This window comes from Rhinatrema bivittatum, chromosome 7, assembly GCF_901001135.1.
Source record: "Rhinatrema bivittatum chromosome 7, aRhiBiv1.1, whole genome shotgun sequence".
NCBI lineage: Eukaryota > Metazoa > Chordata > Amphibia > Gymnophiona > Rhinatrematidae > Rhinatrema > Rhinatrema bivittatum.
Window position 1 is genome coordinate 157,586,785 of NC_042621.1, and position 24,117 is coordinate 157,610,901.

Consider the following 24,117-nt stretch of genomic DNA (forward strand, 5'->3'; position numbering starts at 1 on the left):
CCTTGGATGATGTGTGCCTGAGTGGACTAGCTCCGTTGTCGCAGTTCTGCCGTGACTGGACTCCTTCCTGCATCTGTCCCGTTCTTCTCGTGGTCCGTGACCAGCCTCTTGGGGCTGTGTAGGGCGCGTAGTGGACAGGGAGGCCCACAACCAGCCCATTGGGTGTGCCTGTGAAGGTGGGCTGAGTAGGGCGCCCTGAGAGACAATGCCGGCCTGGCGGAGGGTAGACCGTCAGCCATGCGGAGCCACCGTCAACCCTTGGCTGGGCCTGGAAGGTCTGGGTCAGGCTGAGGCCCATGGGCACACTAAACCACCAGAATATAATAGAAGGCAAGGCCATGTGCCCGACGGTGTTTCAGCGATGGATCTGCCTTGTTCCAGAGTCTTGTCTTTATGTCCTGGACTGTTATGGGACCGGAAAAAATTTTTCAGGATATTTTTTATGTGTACAACCTACTGGAGGCGCCAGTTTGCCATAGTATCGACCTGCTGGAGGCGCCAGCCTTCTGGATTTCTTTTTTGTAACGACCTGCAGGAGGCACCTACATCCAGACTTTTTGTCATCATGTTGCCAGATTGGGGTTTTCGACCTGCAGGAGGCGCCTGCACCCCTACTGGTTTTGCTGGGTTTTCTTTGCCCACCCTGGGTTCCCTCCCCCAGGTCTTCTTGGTGTTTCTGGGTGCTTCTTGTTGGTTCTTGCTTGTTGCTCGTTTGTCTGTTTCGTATTGTCCATGCTGTGTGTTGCTTGTTTGTTTATTTGTTTTCCCTTTGTTTTCTTTCCCGCTTGTTGGGTTCCGCTTGTGTGTTCCCCGTCCTCGTTCCCGCATTTCCGTTCCCTCGTTTCCCTTCCTCGCTCTTTCGCCCTTCACTCCTTCGCTTTCCGCTCTCTCGCTCTTGGCTCTTTCGCTCTTTGAGCTCTTTCGCTCTCCGTCCCCTGCTCTCTGCTCCTTCGCTCTCCGTCCCCTTGCTCTCTGCTCCTTCACTCTCTGTTCCCTTGCTCTCTGCTCCTTCACTCTCTGTTCCCTTTCTCCCTGCTCCCTTGCTCTCTGTTCCCTTTCTCCCTGCTCCCTTGCTCTCTGTTCCCTTGCTCTCTGCTCCCTTGCTCTCTGTCCCCTTGCTCCCTCGTTTGTGTTTTTTGTGTTGTCGGTCGTGCGGTCACCGTTCGCTCGGTCGCTGCTCGCGCGGTCTCCGTTCGTTCGGTCGCTGCTCGCGCGGTCCCCTGTTCGCTCGGTCTCGTGTTCCCCCGGTCTTGTCTACTCTCGGTCTCGTGCTCTTGGTCTCTCGTCGTGTCTCTTGTGTTTGTGTGGTGTGTTCTGTTTTGTCTTGTTCTTTGTTTGGTTTCCTGTGGTTTGTCTTTTGTGTTTCTGCTGCTTTGCCTTGTTCTGTTCATGCTGTCCCCGGAGTTACCAGCTTCCATTTTTTTTTTGGACCCTTGAATACCTCCATCCAGTATGGACTGATACCCTTATCCTTGAGCTGTTGACAGGAGGCTTGAGGAAGGGGGGCTTTGAGGAGGGGGTACTGTTATGAACACTGCCCGCGGGTTTCCCCGTGAGCAGGGTCACTCACCACGCTGTTTCTTCAGCCAACGCGGCAGGACACCGCCATCAGCCTGCCCACACGGTCCGGAGACCACCCCAGATTCCCCTCTCCATCGTGGCCGGAGTCGCGGGTCTTCGGCCCCCTCAGCGCGGCTGGAAACGCCGCCGACATCATCTTCTTCACGGTGCTAAGGCCGCATTCCCGGGCAAGCCTGGTGGCTGGAGTCACCCCCGGGACTCCCCGCAGTGGTTGGAGCCGTTGCCGATATCAGGGCCTGCTCCTCAGGCCCTGTTCTGCGTCTGCAGCGATTACGTCGGTGCAGGCCACTGTCCGCGGTCCTACACAGCTCCTGCTCTCTCCTTAGGCGCCGGCGCGCGCCTCTCTTCAACATTTAAAGGGCCAGACACAGGAAGTGTCCTGGCCCCACCTCTGTGACTGTTTCCTGTACCAGCCCTATATAGGGCTGCTCCATGAATCCGTTCCTCGTCTTGCATTATGGTGTCTTCCCTCTGGAGGCTCCGGCCTGCCAGAGCCTTAAAAGGTCTTCTTGTCTTCGTGGAGCTCCTCGTCTCGTCCGTCTGTATCATGTCAAGTCTTCGTGCCTGAGGTCCTCGTCCATGTGTCCTTATCTTCATGTCCTGGTATCTCGTCCTGATCCTCTGTTCCTGATGTTCCAAGTTCCTGGATGTCCTGTTCCTGTGTCTCATCTTCGCTCTCGAGCCTTCTGGTACCAGTAGGCTGGGGGTCCCTCGGATGATGTGTGCCTGAGTGGACTAGCCTGCTGGTGGACGTCTGTCCTGTGCTCCTGAGCTGTTATGTCCCGCCAGCCATTGTGGAGCTTTGGGCGACTTATGGCTCCGTCGTCGCAGTTCTGCCGTGACTGGACTCCTTCCTGCATCTGTCCCGTTCTTCTCGTGGTCCGTGACCAGCCTCTTGGGGCTGTGTAGGGTGCATAGTGGACAGGGAGGTCCACGACCAGCCCATTGGGTGCGCCCGTGAAGGTGGGCTGAGTAGGGCACCCTGAGAGACAATACAAATGTCCTCCCAGCCATAGTCTAGTTCCAAGTGTCTCGTCTGCGATGCCGTCTGCATCGATCCCAAGTCTTGTCATGGATGCCGTCTGCATCGATCCCAAATCTCGTCATGGATGCCGTCTGCATCAACCCAGTCTCTTCATGGATGCCGTAGCATAACCCAGTGTCTTGTCCGCAATGCCGTTGCATCGATCCTGGTGTCACGTCTTCATAGTCCTGGTGTCATGTCTTCAACCCAAGTCCTCTTGCCATGTGATGCCATTGCATCAATCTTCATAGTCTTGTCTTCGTGTCGAGGTCCGTCTGCCCTCAACCTCAGGCCAGGCCTGCTGCTCCATGCTGCTCGCAGCAGGTCTGAAAGGGCTCGGAATGGTCGGAGGACCATTCAACTTCCAACATCCTTGGATGTTGGCCTTGGGAGCTTGCCAGCCTGGCGGAGGGTAGACCGTCAGCCATGCGGAGCCACCGTCAACCCTTGGCTCAGCCTGAAAGGTCTGGGTCGGGCTGAGGCCTATGGGCACACTAAACCACCGGAATATAACAACAGTGGTGGTATTCTCATTTATCAAAAAACCTTCATTAGATCACAAAGACTTGGGCAAATATGGACTAGTCTCTAACTTAATATTGCTGGGAAAAATTATTGAAGATTCAGTGACTGGCAAACTAAAGATGTTTCTAGATGATAATTTCTTGATAGAAAGATATTAGTCTGAATTCAGATCAAGAAACTGCATCAAAACCTTTTTTCTTGCTTTACTTGATGACTTATGCAAAGAATATAATAAAATGGATGACTCACTAGTGATACTGTTTGATTTATTAGCAACATTCAATATGGCTGATCATCAGATATTACTTAATCATTTATCTGAAGATAGCATTGGGGATATGGTTCTTAAATGTTTTTCTCACTTTTAATTGATAGAATACAAGTGAATACTGATAACAGTTACTTTTGTAATTGGAAATTCTGTTTTAGTATCTCATAACGTTCAATCTGTTCTTCAATACAATTAAAGCATACTTCAAGTTCTGAAAAGCAGTCACAGCTTTGGGGGCCAGGATTTAGTGTTTGTCCCTTACAGGTGAGCATGGTGAGAAGAGCAGCAATCTTGGAATAGTTAGCAATGAAGTGCCAGTAATAGATGGTGAAGCCTAAGAATCTTTGTAGTGCCCATAATCTGGTTGCCTGGGGCCAATCCCGTATACTCTTACCTTTGTCAGGGTCCATGTGGAACCCTTTGCTAGATACAATGTACTCAAAGAAGGGAAGGCTCTCCTTTTCAAATAAGCACTTCTCTACTTTTGCATATAGTTTGTTGTCCTACAGTCTCTGGGTACAACTTGTTGGTGAGAGCCGAGATCCCGAAACAAGATGAGGATATCGTCAAGATACACAATGACAAAAATATGAGAAGGTCTCTAAAGATCTCATTCATCATCTTTTGGAAGACAGCTGGAGCATTGCATAGCCCAAAGGGCTTCACCAGGGCATCACCAGATCATGCCCATGAATCCTGTCTTCTATTCATCTCCTGAATGAATTTGAATTAAATTGTATGCTCCTTGGATATATAGCTTAGTGAAAATCCTCACCCCTTGAAGGTGGTCAAATAATTCAGCGATCAGTGGTTATGGGTACCAGTCCTTTTTGGTAATAGTGTTTAATCCTTGGTAATCAATGCAGGGCCAAAGTGACCCATCCTTCTTTGAGACAAATAAGAAGTTGGCTCTAGATGAAGACATGGATCACTGGATGAAGCACCATTCCATGCTCTCCTGGATGTATTTGGACATCACCTTGGTTTCTGGGAGAGTCAAAGGATACACCCTGGCTTGGAGTCAGGTAACACCTCACTCACATAGTTGTATTCTCTATGGGGTGGCAGAGTTTCAGATCTTTTCTTTGAAAACACATCAGCATAGTCACTATACTGTGGGGGTATGCCAGTCAACATGGCATCCAAGGGTAGGCAAAGTTGGGGTTGCACGTGCTTCAAACAAGTGGCGTGACAATTGGGCCCCCCATCTATAGAGTTCAGCATGGTCCAGCACAAGCAGGAGTGGAGACACTGAGGGTTGACCATAAAGAAAACCAGAAACTGAAGATTGACTATAATGAAGACCATGAACTGAAGATTTAACAGGAAGAAGACCAGAACTCATGAACACAGAGCAGATTGCTGACACAGGACCCAGGAGCAGAAATCTGGAACTCAGGAACACGGACCAGGAACAGGAACATGCTGAGGCAATGCGCTCCTTCAAGGAAGTCAACCTATTACCAAGGCATTGGATGGGCGTCTGATGCAGCCTTTTATAGTGCAGAGGGGGTAATGTCATCAAGAGGCATCTCTCTCCAGTTCCCACCTTTGGCCCTTTAAATTCTGCATGATCGGTGCACACGTGCCCTAAGATGCCGGGGCCCTGAGTTGGCGGCATCCTGCCGTGTATGCTGAGCAACATGCGGTTGCACTGCAGTGTGTCCTGTTGCCACATTGAGCGAAAGAGGCTGGTGTCAGGGCAGCTCCAGTGGGGGGAGGGGGGAGGTTCTGGCTGTGGAAGTAAGTGTGGTGGCTCACAGGAGGAGCTTGCGAACTGTCAAATGCAATAGATAGATAGATATAGATGTAAAGATATCTATAACCATGAAAAGATTATTGCTGTTTATTTATTTGATTAGTAATGTGCATCTTATTTGCTTTTGGAGACCTTAAAGTTGCCAACTGGCTCCAGATTTTCAGGATAGGTCGATCCAGTCCTGGTTTTACCCCATTTCATGAGGGAACTTGTAGCTTTGCTTGTCTTAAGGAATGCAAAAGGGAAAACAGAATAAGTCCCTGCATGCAATGGGGTAAAACCAGGACTGGATCAACCTGTCCTGAAAACCTGGAGCCAATTAGTAAGCCTAGGAGACCTTCAGGGCAGTATTTTACTATTACATACATTTTGTAACACCTAGTTTAATATTTCGAAACATGAATGTCTATAATCGAAATGTTATTCAATCAAAATGCCATTCGCTCAGTCAAATATAAACCTGCATTCTCATCTCGAAGTTAGAATCTAAAAGTGTAATATGAGTGGCATATAAACACTTTATTTAAAACTCTCATTAAGCAAAATACTTACTGCTGTTTGATTAATATTATATACAATGCTGAACTGTTGATTAAGGTTGCTCCTAAGTAACTAGAAAACTGTTGGTCTCTGTTGCAAATAATGGAGTATAGCAGTTTTGAAATCAAAGCTTGATTTATGAGATAGCATGATAAAATTCAGAAAGAGTACAATTTTAGGAACTAAGTGGAAGTAAAAATGCTAGCCTTATGCCTAGAATCTACTAGATGTAAATAATGCAGAGTTCAATATTCAAAGTTGGCCATTTAATAAACTTAGGGCCAGATTTTAAGATTTACGTGCAGGCGTAGATTTGTGCATGCAACCCGGCGCGCACAAATCTATGCCCGATTTTCTAACATGCATGCACAGCCACGCACATGTTATAAAATCTGGGGTAGGCACATGCAAGGGGGTATACACTTGTGCACCTTGCACGCGCTGAGCCCTAGGGGAGCCGCGAAGGCTTTCCCCGTTCCCTTCAAGGCCTCTCCGAAATCGGAGCGGCCTCGGAGGGGACTTTCCTTTTACCCCCGCACCTTCCCCTCCCTTCCCCTATCTAACCTGCCCCCCAGCCCTACCTAACCCCCCCCCCCCACCTTTATTATTTAAGTTGCGCCTGCCTTTGGGCAGGTGAAGGTTGCACGCGCCGGCACTCAGCCGGCACACGATTCCCTGGCCTAGCAAGCCTTCAGAGGCCTCTGGCCACAGCCCCGCCCTGCCCTGGACTGCCCACGCCCCATCCCTTTTTTCAAGCCTCGGGACATACGTGCGTCCCGGCGCTTGTGCGCATTGCCGAGCCTATGAAAAAATAGGCTCGGCGCGCTCAGGAGCGGGTTTTCGGGGTTACGCCTGTAATATACGCGCGTAACCTTTTGAAAATCCGCCCCCTAAGCCTGATATAATTTACCCAACTAAGTTACGATGAATATTCAGAGGCACAGCAAATCCGCTGAATATATGCGTATATGTGCACAAATCGCCGGATAAGTCTACCCGGCTAAGAGACCTGCTCTATGGGGCATCTAAACTTAGATGTATATCAGTATTTAGTCAGAGTCCAGGCCAAGGTCAACACCAGAAATCTGTCCAAAGGGTAACGAGGAGCGGAAAGAGGAAAGATAGGTGAGGAACACCACAAGCAGGAGTGGAGACACTGAGGGCTGACCATAAAGAAAACCAGAAACTGAAGATTGATTACGATGAAGACCATGAACTGAAGGCTTAACAGGAAGAAGACCAGAACTCATGAACATAGAGCAGATTGCTGACACAGGACCCAGAAGCAGAAATCTGGAGCTCAGGAACATGGACCAGGAACAGGAACATGCTAAGGCAATGCCCTACTTCAAGGAAGTTGACCTATTACCAAGGAATGGAGGGGCATCTGATGCAGCCTTTTATAGTGCAGATTTGTATTTAGTGGAAATGGTTGCTCACATAGCAATGTAAAAAGTTCCAGGCCTGGATCGCAGTAGTAGTGTACCATGATCTGGGCTGAATAATGGCATTTTAAATGGAACCTGAAGGGGTTGAGAGGTGGGGATGCTTGGCCTGGCAGCACCCACTGTCATTCATGGTGCTAGACCTCCAAGGTACTTTTTTTTATTTTTTAAAACAGAGTTGTTCAATTTAACCAACTATATTATTTTCTATATAGGCAGTTAAGGCTAAAATTATGTGGCCATTCAAGACTTTAGATTTTCTATCGCTCATGTCTTGAGTTAGCTGGATAAGTTATTTGTCTAACTAAACCCTTCTGAAATGCCCCCAAACACCCCTTACTTATTCAGCCAAATTTTAGCTGGATAATGACTTATCTGGTTAAAAGTTAGCCAGAAAAGTAAAGGGGATATTCAATATTCACCTTTTAGCCAGGGAACTTGTGAGTTATCTGAGTAAATGGGTATGAATATTGGCCTCAAAATGAATACATTCTGATCTTCATATTCTATTCAATTTATGCAGTAATTAATTATGACAAAAAGTGGTTTTCAGCAATGTTAACCATGTCTCAGAAACTATAAAGCAGCAAGTGCAACACATAGGCTCACAAAGATCTTAGCTGTACCCAATGATATCGCCATAGCACTACTTTAAAATTGGAATTTTATAGCACTTCATATCTAACTACAGTTGGACTGCTGTCAAAAGCCAACAAATGAAGTGGAATAAGGATCTCATTAAACTTTCCTGCTCACCTCTCATCTCTAAACTGGCTGAAGAATTTTATCTATATCTGTATCTATATCTATATCTATCCCTATCTCTCTAGCTCTATATATTTTTTTTATTTTCCTTGGGTATGTATCCTTTCCTTATGAAATCATTCAGGGAGGGTTACAATAAAAACATTTCAGCTGACACAGTAAACACAATATACCATAAAAATAACAGTAATAGTATATAGGCATGTGCAGCAGGAAAAAAAAATATTTTCAAATGTTTTTAGTGAATTTTGGCCCCTTTATCAGTGCCTGCCTTGGATGCACCGTTTCTGCATTGTCCCTCTTTTGTGTTGACTTAGAATGGTAATGCCACTTTTGGTGCCAGTTTGCTACTTGAGATGCCATCAAGGGTTCATGGCACTGTCGCTGATAAGTGGCAATCTCTTTTAGATCCTTGGGGTGTTCCTTCTACATTTGATCTCTTCTTGGTTTGCTATACCCTGATTACATTTCGAGATTTTGCTGGCACTGCCAGTGCCAGCGCCAACCCGGTCAATTTTGGACACATTTACATTTACTTTATTTGCTCTGCCTTTCCCTATCCCTGACATGATTGTTTTTATGTCACTGGAGATGTGAAGATTACAACAAAGATTTAATATTTTGCAGTGGTATTGCAATGCCCAGACTGTGCCAGTACCAAGCTGCTGTGTGGAGAACATAGAGAAAGTGCTGCAGTGAGTGTCATACTGTCTTCTCTGACAAAGACTGGCTTCATAATACAGTGCTGCACTCTCTGCCCTACCCTCACTGCTCACTTATGCCCACTCCTATTGCCCACTCTGTACCCACTACCAGGCAAACAGAGACTAAATGATTAATCTCAAGTGTACCTAAGGCTTCAATCACCAGAAAGGCAAAACAGAACAGCAACTGTAAGTGAACCAAACAAATCTGCAATGAGTCAGATCGCTTCTCGGCCTTTTGGCTATGATCAAGCGCTGCCTCACAACTTTGCATTCCTCTCTTCTGTGACGGGCTGTTGATGATGGGCTGGCACAGTGAGGCTCTAAATATGCCACAGCAAAAACCTTTACCAAGAACTCAGACCGAGCTCAGAGCTATGCTTTCACACAGACAATGTCTTGAAAAGCACTGCAGAACAAATTTCTGACATCCTCAGTTTTCAAGATCAGCAACACTGTATGCGATCCACATCAGTCAGACTAGCAAATTGCTTCACCTGTGAATCATCATTTCTCACATCTCCTTCACAACATGCCCATTCTCCCCTTCTCTGCTGATTACTTGGTCTGCACTGTGTCAATTTCTAATTGTACACATGCACCTGTTGCTTTCCTATGATTTCTATCTGCCCAATGAATACAGAGGCGTATAGAAATCATTCTATTTCAAACAAATACAAAAAATATAATTCATGTAATTCATGGGGCCCCTTCAATTAATTTTGGGGCCCCAATTTGTTTCATTATTCTATTTCTTTTTAAACTAATGCACATTCTTAATGGTATAATGCAATACCAGGCCTCTAAATGAGTTTATAAAAGAGAATTCCCTAAAACCTTCCCTCTAAAAGCCACATTTTAAAAGTCCAGTGCACACAAAAACTGGGGGATATGTGCATGGCTAGCTGTGGGTGCACCAAGTGCATTTTAAAAATAGCCTGGCCATGTGCATATCTCCAGATACACGCGAATGTGCTGGGCTTGGTAAAAGGGTCAGGCCGGGGGGCAAAGTCTGGGAGGGGCATGGGTGGGACAGGGCCCAGCAAGGACAGTGGCCATTAGGCCGTGTGCCAGGGAAACACGCGCTGGCAGCTAGCCAGCGCGCAGAACCGACTACTGCTCAAAGGAGCAGGTAAGTTAAAAAATGAAAAAATAAATAGATTAGTTAGGGTAGGTTTAGGGGATGGGAAGGAGAGGGGAAAAGGGAGGAAGAATAGGTAGGAGGTTAGGAAAGTTTCCTCCCAGTCCGCTCTTAAATGGAGTGGAATGGGAAGGAATTGGGTAGGCCCAATTGCGTCACTGTGCGTTGTTTACTAAAATTCCCCCCCCCTTGCGTGCACGAGTCATGACTCGCCCATACATGTGCGTGCCGATATAAAAACTGGGCATGCATGTGTGTGCATGTATCGTATTTTATAACATGCATGTGGCGACACGTGCATGTTATAAAAGCACCGCGTCCATGTGCGTGTTTTGTTTCATTTCATTTTGAAAAGGGGCCCAAGGCAGGTGCCATTTTGTTGTACAGAGTTACCTCTGCAGGGAAGCACAAATAGGAGCCATACAGTCTCTGACAGGGTGAGATGCTGGTTTTTGATTTGCAACATGTCCTAAGTTAAGCATTTTTCATACATTTTTTACCCCTGAAGTAGTCAGAGGATTGACGAAACATCAGCTAATGTCCGGTGGGTGGTAGAATTTGTCACAATCTGATAAAGAATCATACATTGTTTAAGGAAATATAGCTGACTTGTTAGTTTTTTATTTGCATTATATAAAATAAAATACACATTTTTGCTGATAATGACAATAATAATTTAGCACCAACATCTGGATACATGATCATGAAGACCGATGAAGACATAGAAGGTAGTCAAATCTCACTTGTCAAGGTTGCTGATACCCATTTCTGAAACAGTTTAAGTTTTAGTTACCTAAATTGTAAAGGATGTTTTTTTGTTTGTTTTTTTAAACTAACATTGGAGCTTTTTCCAATTTAGATGTATCTAGTTTGAGCTACCTATTGTACTTTTGTTTCCACTATATTTATAGCCACAATTTCTGCCATGTCTTATTACATTTATAAAATGTTAAATTGAAATATCAGTTCAAGTTATTTTAAGCATTTTGATTGGATCAAAGATGGAGAGGCCAATTTTCAAAGCCATTTATAGGAGTAAATACCTATTTAATTGGCCTGTCTGAATGTTGCTGTAATTGAATTGATTGACCTACATCTCACAAGTTTGGCTAAGGATGTGTTCAGAAGCTAGGCCTTAGTGGACTCACACTGACACTGATTCAGATGTGCAAGTACTGTGGGGAGGGAGCTTCTAACCTGGACCATGTTTTTGGAAATCATATGTGTCTCACAAATTATAGTTTAAATGTGCAGACACAAAAGGTATAGGTAATAGAGTCAGGGAGGGAGATGGCAGAGGGACAGACTGAGACAGAGAGAATCCTTACCGACCAAAGCAACTCAACTGCCCTAATTGTAAGAAAAGTGTGTGTACTACATTGTTATCATTACAACTATTGTCTTTGCTATATCTGTACTGCATTTCGGAGCATAACTGAGCATCAATAATAAAACACTGCTCTTTTAAAATCTACCTTGTGAGTGTGGCTTCGTGTTTTCTGTAATAGCAGATCCTGTCAGGTTTTGGCTTCTTTTGTGTTCAGGGCAGTGGATGTCACCAAGGAGGAATATACTTGGAGGATACCAGCCCTTTTTTATTTCAAATTAAGGAATCTCCCCAAGAAAGATGCATGGGGGTTTCTGTCCTTATGTTCTGCCATATCCACCCAGTGAACCTACAATCATTGCTGTCCTTTAATCCCGCTAAACGTATGCATAGGATTCACAATGCATGTAATTTTAGTCACACTAAAAAAGGACATATTTAGGTTGCAGAGTCAGGAGGGGGGAGTGGACACAGAGCACATAAATGTCATTTTCAATAGTGCACATTCTTTTTTTTCCTTTCCTGGATGCCAGCACAAAAGAGCAGGTATGACGTATGTGGGCAGTTTTAATACACATTTTTTACAAAAGCGTTTAAAGGGAAAGTATCCACATGATTTCCCTTGGAAAATTCATGAAAATTTCTTTCATTAAAACCATTCATATGATTTGTAATTATATTGGCGCTGGAATATTTTGCACACATTATGTTAATAAAGAAGATTAATACTAACCGGAAAAAAATTAGTTTCTAGAGTTTAGAGTAAGTGCAGACTAAAATGAGCTCAAAATAAATTTAATATCTGAAAAGGAGGTTGATAAGCTTTCTTCAAACAGATGCTGCATGTTTGTAGTTACAGCTTCACTGGAAAAAAAAGACCCCAGGTGTTTGTGCCTAGAGTTTCATATTCTAAAACAGTCATTTAACTGATAATTTCATTAAGCTTCTGTGTCACACAAACATTATTCTTAAATCATTTGAAGTCTCAGCTTTCCAGTGATAAATAATTTGCATGGAAAATGAGTACAGGGATATTTAGCATTTAACAATGCCATATTGCAATATGAAAGTAACCTAAAGCAAATGTTTAGATTAGAAATAACTCAGGCACATCCCGCAAACCCTCAGATTCACCAAACTTACAAAAAAGTTGAAAAAAAATGAAAATATCTAAAAAAAAACCCACAAATGTAGGTTATGAGAAAAAGCTATTTGGCTTTTTTTCACATATACTGTAGTTGGCCTTCTAAGGTGCTCCAGAACATTGGTGATTTGATTTAGGATTTGAATCATTATTATAGAGCTTTGCCACCAGTTAGATGAGCACATAAAAAATCATTGGTTTCATCAAAATGGTTCAACAAGCCACTTTGATAGGGCCACCATCCTATTAATCACACATAGCCAAAGACAGATCAAAATTGTATTTGGATCATAAAGGCTGCAGTCATTTAATAGATACTTAAGGAGAAAATCTAATGAGGCTGTTTGAGCTATGAATAACCTTTCCTGATCCCTTGGGAGGTGTCATCGTCTCTTTCATCTATTCTGTGATGTCTTGCTATTTTGCATTTTCCCAGCAAGGATCCCAACCTGGAAGGCCAAAATGCAGCAAGTCTACCTGACTCCCCTCTGGTGACTTGTGTCCCAAATGCCTGAGATCTTCATGTGTTGCACCCTGTCACTGTTCCTTTTACAAGGCCATGACAGGCCATCCAATGCAAGTACCAGGTCATTCAATAGAGAATGATTTCAGGTCACCTTTAATAATATTCAACATTCATCCTTCCCAGGTTGGCACCTCCCAAATCACATCCTCTGCTGCATAGCCGAGGCAAAAGCTGGCTCCAGTGCATGCCTCCCATCCACCAAACCAGCCATCCCTTGCATGTCAGGCCAAGGTCATGACTGATGCTAATGTGAATAGCCCACCTTTTTGCATGGGTCATAAATGAATTGCCGACAATCCACAGTAATTTCATTGCCAGATGGCATCTGCATGGGAGAAACACACATGACATAAGGAAGCTATAAGTCTGGATATGCCCACATATATTACGCAAGCACGATAGAGCCATAGCCATATCTAATGTAGGTTGTGTATACTTTGGTACGCCAAAGTATACACATCAGTATGGTGGCCTTAATCAATGAGCCATTGCTGTGCATGATACAACATGGATGCAAAAGGAATAGATTCTGTATAACCCACTATGTAACCCCATAGCTTATAGGTCCTATTTGAAAATGGCAACAAATTGATACCAGATCAAAGGAGATGATTTATGTTGCAGCAAAAATAACCCACCACCGTGAGGCTAAATTGACATGTGGGCAAGTACAATCACCTGACCCCGGGCTGCCTGATTTGTCTTTGCCACAGGAATAAAACTATCCTATCATTGTTTAGCATGATATCAGAATACAACAATTCCATTGATTCTGGTCCCGCCAGGATGATGCTGTGAAATTTCTAACTTACAAGGTGCCAAAAAAGGCTAGGAAGAAAGCAATGCAGAACAATCTGTTCTCAAACTCCACAGAGGCAATGTGGGCTGAATGTATCATAGCTGTATCAAATGATCATGAGTGTGTGTGCATTGTGAGAATGTACTGTTTTCGTGGTCCAACCCATTATGAATTTTTTCACCATGAAGAGTGCAACTTTTCCAAACCCTGCTGAATCTTGGTGAAAAATATCTGTATTGCCAGATGGAATCTGACCATGGCTTTGGATAAACCTTGCCGTTTGGCATGCAATATGTATTTAATCACCATCTCTTCAAGATTCTGAGCAGCGCTCCACCATCCATAGTTGTATAGGAAAGCAGTGATTCTGCTGTATCCCCTCACATAGGCATTCAATGTTGAAGGAAAATGGGATTGACACAGCAGTTCACATGTTCCCTGGTCCCAAAAAAACCACAGGTGGACTGGTACACCATCTGGCTGTGTTCATTTGAGGCTCCAACTCTCTGAACAGGGGCCACTTGCAATGAGAAGGGAGACTACAATCTCACAGCTAGCTCCTGTAACATGCTTTACATGCACCATGATATTTTTGTGCAGACAGCAGAGTACGAATTTGCACAGTAACTCCAGCTTACTGAGTTGCTGTTAATGATCTGCACCACAGCATCACTGTCAGACAATATCCATAGGCCACTGAATGGAGCACCCCATATGTGCAAGATCAATACAACGGGAAAGAGTTTGAGAAATGTGATGCTCCTTATAACCCCCTGCTGAATCTCTTCTGCTGCCCCTTGGGCAGCACATAATACTCCTCTGAAATACTCTGAAACCAATGTCCCCTGAATGAACCAGAGAAAAGCTGGAGGTCATCACTACTGTCAGGGGAAGGAAGCCACAGACACACCATTAAAACTAGCTAGGAAGGCCTGCCAGATAGCCAGATCTTCCCTCAGAACCTTGAGCTCAGGAAAAACCTGCCATTGTCCAGATCCGGCAGTGTAAAAACACTCTTCCCATTGGAATGACTTGCTTCTAATTAAAGAACACATGATTTTCCTACTCCATATCATCGACCACTAATTTAGATAGACTATTTGGAGACCATGAACAAAGGGTCCCACTTGATTCTAAGAAGTTGATGGAAGTTATGGGGTTTTGCGGTTTGTCCTCCTCCAAAGGAATACCAAAATGACTAGACAACCAACAGAAGATTGGTATAAGAGTTCACAGCCTGCTCCACATAACTCTTTGAAAATTCACCTGATAGAGTGCAACTTTCAAAACTGTCTACAGTACACCATTTGGGAACTTAAAAATGTATGCTAGTATTTTATAAAATATTGTGGTGAAAGCCACAGTTTACAAAATACTGCACTTTTCTGCCCCAAAAGTAAACATGTCTTTTTCAGTACAGGCACATATTTGTAATGCAGAAGCATGCATATTTTCTATACCCATTTTATAAAATTGTGCACATATATTTTATACTCCTAATAATTACAACAATTCACAAGTAATAACACATAATTAATTACAGAGGCAGGTATTTTATGATTTTATGATTCCACTTCTAAAAATACTTACTTGTATTTTACTCTAGCTGAGACTGCATTGTACAAATCAACTCCTCTTGTTGTACCTTTCATCGATTCAAATGATAGAAATTCTTCAGCGATATCAATTTGCAGTTAATTCCTCTGACTGTGTATGCATTGTAACACTGCCCTTAAACTCACCTGAACTGAACGTGCTCATCTTCAGTCGTATGTAACTTTTACTTGCATTTTGACATCTTTATTTGTTATTATTTTATGTTAATTAACTATGAATGTGATGCTGTACCTGACCTTGAACACAGGAAGGGTGGGCAAGAAATGCTTTAAAATAAATAAATAAATAAATAAATAAAGTGTTACTTATATAGAGAATCCTATTCAGTCTATTAAAGTTCTCTACCTCTTTATTTCTCTCCAGTTTTACAAAGAAAAAAGGTATAGTTAAATCCCATCTTACTCTACTGCGTTCCGTGCTAGCAGACCCTCATTTCCATAAACTCCTCCCACTGTTTAATGTGCATTTAGGCTCTAATGCATTTTTATGAATGACCCAAATAGTAACAGAGTAAATGATTGAAGACAAAGACTAGTAGGCAGATCTAGTCTGCCCAGAAACAATTTTATGTGAATTTACTCAAAGTAAATCAAATTCCCACATGGAACCTAATCCCCAGTCCTGATGTCTACCCTTTAGGGTTACAAATACTGCTCTGTTCAGGTTTCCCCAGGTCCTCCAAGAAGCACAATGCAGCCTGATATCCTGAGTTGTAACTGTTGTCAGTGAAGGCTGCTAAGTGCCCTCATTACCATTCCACTGAAGAATACCAAGTGGAAAAATGTTCTTCATACTCCTAAGATTTTCAATCTTGAAAAAGTCTGGCTAACTTTGGTTAAGACTGAGGTAGCATATCAGGTCATATATTTAAATCTAAATGAGATTTTGGTAAAATTAATCAAGTGTTTGCACACATCATGTTTTGCAGCACAAAGTTGAAAATATTAGGACAATGCAGTGTCTGATATCGTTGCATCAGATGCTAAATTCTTCATTATGAAAAGGCAATACTGCCCTAATATGAAAGCTAGAAAAACATGTTGAAGTTTATTAATTCTCTAAAAAACTTCTACTTATAGGCATTTAATCAGATAATTTTTTAGTTATTTGAAAAAATGCTGGCATATGAATGTCTCTTCCATGTGAATTCAGCTAGATATGTAATTATCCATATAACATTTAGTGGATAAATAGGAGGCATTTCAGGGGCCTTCCTGGGTGGAGTTGGATTATCAGAAGACCGTATTCAGCTAACTCCAATATTTGATTATGGATGTACAATGATGTAATCCACCATGGACTATAGAAGTAATGGGGTAGATTTTAAAAGATGCGCGCACGCGGTTTCCAGCACGCGCACAGGGATGGGACAGTTTTATAAAATTCTCGTGTCGCCACACGCATGTTATAAAATATGATACCCATGCACATGGGCAGGCAGGTTGAACTCACATGCGCAAGGGGGGGGGGGGGGGGGCTCAAGAAATGCTTGGTGACATGATTGGGCCTACCCCAGTTCCCTCCCAGTCCGCTCCAATTAAAGAGCAGACTGGGAGGGAACTTTCCTATCCTACTACCTACCCTTCCTCCCTTTCCCCCTCTCCTCCCCAACTAGTAAACTTTCCCTGTCTACTCTCATATTTCTTGTTGCTGAACTTACCTGCTCCTCTGAGCAGAAGTAAGTTCCGCGCGCCAGCAGCTGGCCGGCGCGTGCTTCCCTGGGACAGGGCCTAATGGCCTCTGTCCTGGCCGGCCCCTGCCCTGCCCATTTGACAAATCTGCACCACAGGACCACTGTCCTCCGTGCATACTGGGAGAAATTCACATGGCTGGGCCATTTTTAAAATGCGCTTGGCGCACGCACGGCTCAGCAACACACGTATCTCCCAGTTTTTGCTTGTGCCGGGCTTTTAAAATTTAGCCAAATGTGCAGAATATAAATTTTCAATAAATGAAATGAAAAGGAAAAGGAAATTTTAAGTTAGCTGAATAATTTAATCAGCTATCTCTAAATGTTCTCAAGAGCAGGGGTAAAATGATCCCGGAATGTGTTCCCAGATAGTTTTTTCTTTAACTGGCTATATTCAAAGAATATAGTAGGATACGAGGCAACCCTGTTAAAATAAAAAAAAAATAAAGATTAGTGAGCCTGTCAGCCTGAGTCCCCCACCCCCACAGCAGTGACAGCAAAATGGGCAAGCCAGCCAGAGTCCTCCACATGAAGTCCCTCCAAACATAGTTTTAAAGCTTAATTCATCTGAGAGTGCTTGTCACCCTTCCCCTTTAAAATGTGCTCCTAAATGTTTTCCCTGTCCCAGCTCTGCCTCTGAATGCCTTTTCTTGTGTGCATAAAAGTATGTGCAGAATTGCTTCCATATTTCCCTTCATGCATACAAATCCCCAGGCAATTTTGAAAAGATCATTAATGTGCACAATATCAAATGTTATGTGAATAAATGCTTTTGAAAATGAAACTGAGTTTTGCTTACTTTCATACACATGTGAGTGAACTGAAAACTGATTTCAATGGATAAAAGTGGAGATATGAAAAGGGATAAAGGAGTAAGCTGATTAAACTGCTATGAAGTAAAGAGACAAAAAATATTGTAGAGGAGATAGGAAATAATTGGAAAGAAGAGAGATCTGTTTTGTGAGTCTAGCACCAATTACATTCATCTTTCTGAAGAGACAATAGTTAAAAATCATCATTCAGACTGGACAGCTGTCCCCAATTTTATTGAGCTTATGGTCCAATACTGTTTTTATCTTGCAAGCGGGAGGAAGAGAGGATTAGGATGCTACTGGTCCAGTAACATTTTTTTGTATTGCGCAAGGGATAGAGGGGTATTGAGAGCCGCTGATCTGCAACATTTTTTCTCCTATTGTTTTGTTAACTTACTATATAGTCAACCTGTCTTACCTCTATGATTTTCTCTGTTTAGTGCTTAATATCCGTGCTAGTTGGATAAAGTGGGACCATGCTTCAGGAACACCCCCAACACCATCTCTTTTTATCCAGTTAAATGTTATATAGATAGTGATTTGCCTGGACAAAAGTTTGCTGGTCAATGTGTGCGTGTTGGGAGCAGAGGGGGTAATGGCAAATTCCAAAGTTTATTCAGGTAATTCCAAAAGTTACCCAGTCATACCTTTGAATGTTGACTCCAAAATATGTTTTAAAATGCTTATTAATAAGTAATGCATACTATAAATAATGAAAATATTTAAAAAAAAATTTCTAAACAATGTGGTATAGTGGAATGCTGATCAAGTCATAAATCTCTTTATTCTTTTCTCAAACAAAAAGTTACATATAGAGTAGAATTACTTTCAAAAGCACTATTTTAGAATATATTACATTAATGCTGTACTTATTTTGCATTATCAAAGATATTGCTAGTTCTTAATTTAGCGATATGCATTTTATATTATATTTTCATGCTTCAGTCGCCTACCCTTGGCATGGTGTATTGTGATCAGTTGACCTTGGTTCTTCAAGTTGTTGATAAGCTGGACCCATAATTCCACTAAGTCGGCCACGTGACAATGGGGGAGTCCTCTGGAAGGCATTCCTGTACAACATTCCACTTCTTTGTCCTGAACTGCAGTAGGGGGAGAGGCTTCTGAAGCAAAAGCATAGTAAAATTGCTAAGAGCTCACATTACATTGTAAGACAAGAAAGACATATACATTTCTGAAATGCATTTTTTTTGTTTTGTTTTCTGTTTACATTCTCAGCTCAATCATTTATACTAACTGATCCTGATTCACCAAGTTTCTCATTTCTTGAAATATCTCAGCAGACTTTGATCTTTAAAAGCTGTCCTGGAAAATGTTTGATGGTATGCAATATGGCTAATAAAAATGTTACCATATGGAGAAATATGAATATAGTATTTGGATAGAGCTCTTGGACACCTTTCAGTGTAGATGTCAATTCTTTTTATTTTATTTTTATTTTTATTGAAATTTTAAAATGTACCAATAAAGAACATCTTGACTCCTAGAAAATTAGAAACCATTACAAGAAAATATATAATTTAAAATAAAAACTCCAACAATATCAGACCACAAAATGTGGGGGATTAAAGGAAAGAAGAATCAATGTAACATTATACCAATATATCTTAGCATGCTCGCTATACTAACAAATTAAACTCAGTCATGGCTCTCAATTATGTGCAGTTCTCTATTCTTATCTATAGGAAACACTCAAGTTGATTGGGATGATAAAAAGCATAATAATTATTATGCAACTTAACCTGACATTTGCAATAAAATTGAAGAACAAAACTAGCTCCAAGGGCTAAAACCCTCTGCTACTTCATCAAAAATAGCTTTTGACTCTGCTGAGTAGCTTTTGCCACATCAGGGAAGATAGCTACTTTAGAACCTAAAAAGAAACAATTTTATATATTGAAAAATAATGTGTCCATTCCTTCCGTTTTTAAAGCATAATTAACTAACATAGGCCTGGATTTATCAAAATGTGGTAAGTACTGCATGTGATAGCAAAGGGGGTGTGTTTTATGCTAATATAGCATTTGTGCTAAGTTAGCACAAATTGCAATACCATTTCAGATTTTGCAATAAGTGCCAGACCTGTTGTATTTCCTGCATTCAACCACTGGGGGACCATTTTTAATGATCCCAGACACACGAGAGAGAGAGAGAGAGAGAGAGAGAGAGAGAGAGAGAGAGAGAGAGAGAGAGAGAGGGACTGGCCATAATATCATAGCCCATAGGTAGGTATCTGTATCCCTATGGTAGGGCCACCTAGTAACTCGAGGTGGGGATTAGGTAAGAGTGTAGGGGGTTAGGGGCCACTTTGACATTCTACGTGATACCTACGAACAGAACAATGGTCTCTTGTGAAGATTTGCTGGCCTTTGGAGTGAGAAAACTCACTCCAAGATGAGATTTGGGCAAGGTTCTCATGGAGAACCTTGCCCAAATCTCATCTTGGAGTGAGTTACTAGGTGGCCCTACCATAGGGATACAGATACCTACCTATGGGCCATGATATTATGGCCAGTCTCTCTCTCTCTCTCTCTCTCTTTGTGCTCTGAACCTGTCAATTCAGCTGAAATCAGACTTACAGGAGACATCACAAATTGTGATGAAACCTTATCACACAATCCAAAGAAGTGTTGTTAAAATCTGCATTATGGATATGCAGTAAACACCTTATTGCATTTTGATAAATGACCCTCATAGTTGCCCAAAAAGACATCTCTGAAGAGACTTGTAAGAAGCCAGTTAGGTGTAAACTATCAAAAGATGCATCTAGATTTCTGTTAGTACCCTCAGAATCATTCCCTGGTAGAAAGAAAAACTTGATAATTGGTAAGAAATTCAGTTTATACTTTCAGACTTCACAATAAAAACTTTTAATATATCCATTGGAGAGACTAGACTAGATTTGGGGAAATTAAAAAGTCTAAAATTAAGTTTTTAAATAATTCTCAAAGTCACACTTATGTAGAATTTTCCACTGATTCTCCAGATTCTTGAAGTTCTCCTCATGGATCTTAAGAATTAGATCTTAAGAATTAGATCTTGAGGAGCAATACAATCTTGAATTTCTCTATGACCAGATAAAACCAAATCAATTTTATGAGACAGTGATCTACCCAATTCTGAGATAGCCAAGCATAACGTATCTACAGTCTCCATGTTGGGTCATGGTTTTGGCCTGGGTTTGGGTTCTGATCTAGGTGGAGATTGAGGCATCTATACCCAGCCTCCGGGCTTGAGCTCCTGTGTCAGGCCTGGGTCTGGGCTGCGGCCTCTTCTTCAGGACCCAGCCTGGGCTTGGGCTCTGCATAGGCCAAAGTCCAGGCATCAGGACCCAGCCTCTGGGTCAGGTTGCAGCATCAGGCTTGGTTCCAGGCCAAGGCCCTAGCATTGGGACCTGGCCTTCAGGTTGGGTCACAGCATTAGCCTGGGTCTGGGCCTCAGCCCTGGTATTGGCACCAAGCCTTCATCAGCTACTCAATGGATCAGGTAAGTTTGTTTTTTTTTAATTTTGGGGGGTCTTGGCAAAGGACCCAACATCAGCCTGTGCCTCTGCTGAGACCTAGGCATCCCGCTTGGGCATAGGCCATGGCCCCAGTTTTGTGCCTAGGTCTAGGCCAATGCATTAGTTTAAAACAAAATGAACAAATAAGGTTTGTTTTATTTGAATGGGCCCCAATTTCATATAGGGCCCCCTGAATGAACAAATTAGTCTTGTTCATCGTGTTTTGCACTTTCATTTTAAACAAATGCAGATCCCTATCATACATGTTTATATTTGTGTGAAAATAAAACTAATGTATATATATGTTTTTATGTGCATGTGAACTTCCATTTCTTCTGGGGCAGGCTTGTTTCAAAATGTCTTCCCCTACACACAAGGAAAATTCACCAGCAGGGATGCCTACCAAGAGATGTTCTTGATGTTGGGGCATGAAAATATATATTTTCCCAGGTGGGGGGTACAGTGGTATGACACAAGATTGAGGAGGACCTGGAAAGACTTTTAGGCCCTCTATAACCATTATGATGACTGCCCTGGAGAGGTGAGTATATAGTGAGAAGTTGGAATGTGCATGGAGTTGGGATATTTTGGGAGGGCTTAATAGGTAATGGGGTATTGGTGGGGTGGTGGGTATTGGGGGTATTGCGAGTGTTGTGGGCATGCAAGAGGTGGTAGGGATAAGCAGGAGGTGGCAATTGAGGGGTGGGGTTGTGGGTGGTAGGGAGAAAATGGGGGAGGTGCCAATACAGAACTAAATGCTTTTTATTCCTATTTCTCTGTATAGATTGAGAACCTCAAGAAGAAGGCCCAGGAGATCAAAAGAATGCAAAGGGAGTGGCTGATACATGTGCAGGTCTTGGAAGTCAAGTGCAAAGGTAAGTTGATAACATTACCATCAGGGAGATATCTACAAGTATTTTCATGGAAATCATCACTGGTCCCCTACTGTTCATCCTCCTTACAGGACCCTGTATCTACCTACTTCAAGCAACTTTCTTGAATACTAACTTCATGTTTGCCTATTTTCTGGCTCATGTGGAGCTCTGTCTTGAAGCAGTACTAGTTATATATTCACTGGCCTTACATTAAACTCAAGATGATGCTAGATCCTATTCGTCATTCTCTTACTAGTCAAACTGAGTGCCTACCATTCTAGAAACACCTACAGAGTAGTGCAAGCATCCCAGCCATTGATGTATTGTTATGTAGGGCACATCCCAACATTAAACACCCAGATACTGAGCCTACCAGTGATCCCCCAACACTATCTAATCATCTTGAATAACAACACAGCTTTATACAAGCTTCTTTATCACAGGGAACCAATCTATGACCTTGCCGCTCCTTATAGGACATGGGTATCCCACCGCTAGGAGCACTCACCATTGCCTCCAACTCTCCCACTATTGCAATGCTCTCTAACTACCAGTAGATCTTGCATATCGCATCCTGGAGCATGTAAGATGTAATGACACAATGTTTTGGCTCTCTTTCCAATGAACATCAGCTCATGCTCCTTGAAGGAGGAGGAAGAGGAGAACAAAGAAACAGAAGACTAACTGGATCTTCCTCAGTTGCAGAAGCAGATGTACCAAATGCTGTGGATCAGCAACTACTACCACCACCACCAGCACCAGCACCACCACAAGCAATAGCCCCAGAGATGGCAGACCATCTACTCCCACCCGTACAAATGGGAGACACAAGGTTACTATATTCAGTTATCCCCTTTCCTGTAGGGCTTCCTCCCCCTTTGGCCCTAGGACCTCAGGTTGCTATTCCTGAGCCTGGCCAACTATGGCTGGCCAAAGAAGGCTTCCAGGAGACCCTATCCCTAATCCTATTGCGCACCCCATGGCTACAGAGTCCTCTTTTTTGACAGAGGAGCCCCTGCACCCACACCAGAGTGAACTCTAAATGCCATAGGGGGAGCTGTAGAGAGGATGAGAGAGGAATTCTGTGGCCTGTGGGCCAAATTCAGAAAGATAGTGAAGGTTCTAGAAGTGGCTCACCTTAGCTCAAAAGCCCGTCACAGCAGCTTTTTGAACTGATGGGTATAAGGCGACCACCACATTCACCAAACACTTTGGCCTCTCAAGACTGGGTCTCCTGGTGTTCCTGGGGCTTTTTTTTTTTTTAATAAATAGTTAACTTCTTAGAATTCTCTCCCCCGCACACACACACACACACACATTCTTTGATGTTATATGGTAAATGGAATGTAAAGATCATATTTCTTTTACATGCATTTCTAAAGTTTATATTTTCATTGCTGTGTTTTGGGGGTACAGAAGTCTAACAAAAATTGACTCATTTGTTGCATTTTACCCATTCATTTCAAACTAATCCCTGTTGCTGAATATTGTTGCTGAATAGACACAAGTTGGTAGCAACTGAGATGGTAACTTTTAAACCGGTGTGCAGGCACACATTTGTTGGCCCAAGCCCAGGGATGCGGACATTTGATAACAAATGCACGTATATAACATGTGCACACAATTTTAAGTGGATGCACGCCTATACATGCAAATGCCACTTCTATTGCATAAGTGGGGGGATTTTAAAAGACTCACGCACCGACGCCATTACCAGTTTTCCCAGTTCATTCCCAGTTCACCCAGGTAAAGAATAGGAATTCCACCCCCCCCCCCCCCCCCCCCCCCCAGTTTAATAGCCTCCCTTCTTCCCTGTTAGCCACACTTTTAAAACCCCATTGATCTGCTTAGAATTTTTTGTTTTACAACTTACATGTCATTCATAGCAGAGCAAAATTACATGACAGGGGACCCCGGGCATGTGCCAGTACATGTAAATATTTATGCGCAAATTTTAGGTTACAATCCCAGAATGCCCATGCCCTGCCCAGACAATGCCCATCCTTTTTTTTTTTCTTTTCATTTGTGTGCGCAGCGATAAGTACGCACAAA

At 42.8% G+C, this 24,117-nt stretch overlaps 1 protein-coding gene across 3 annotated transcripts in view; it reads right to left on the reverse strand.

The window, feature by feature from the left end:
* Positions 1-24,117, reverse strand: part of NRG3 (neuregulin 3) — a 1,991,595-nt gene that overhangs the window by 40,639 nt on the left and 1,926,839 nt on the right. For all 3 annotated transcript variants that reach the window (XM_029609451.1, XM_029609452.1, XM_029609450.1), the window contains one exon: positions 18,624-18,791. In XM_029609451.1, the coding sequence (XP_029465311.1) occupies positions 18,624-18,791 (168 nt within the window). The remainder of the gene's footprint in view (positions 1-18,623; positions 18,792-24,117) is intronic.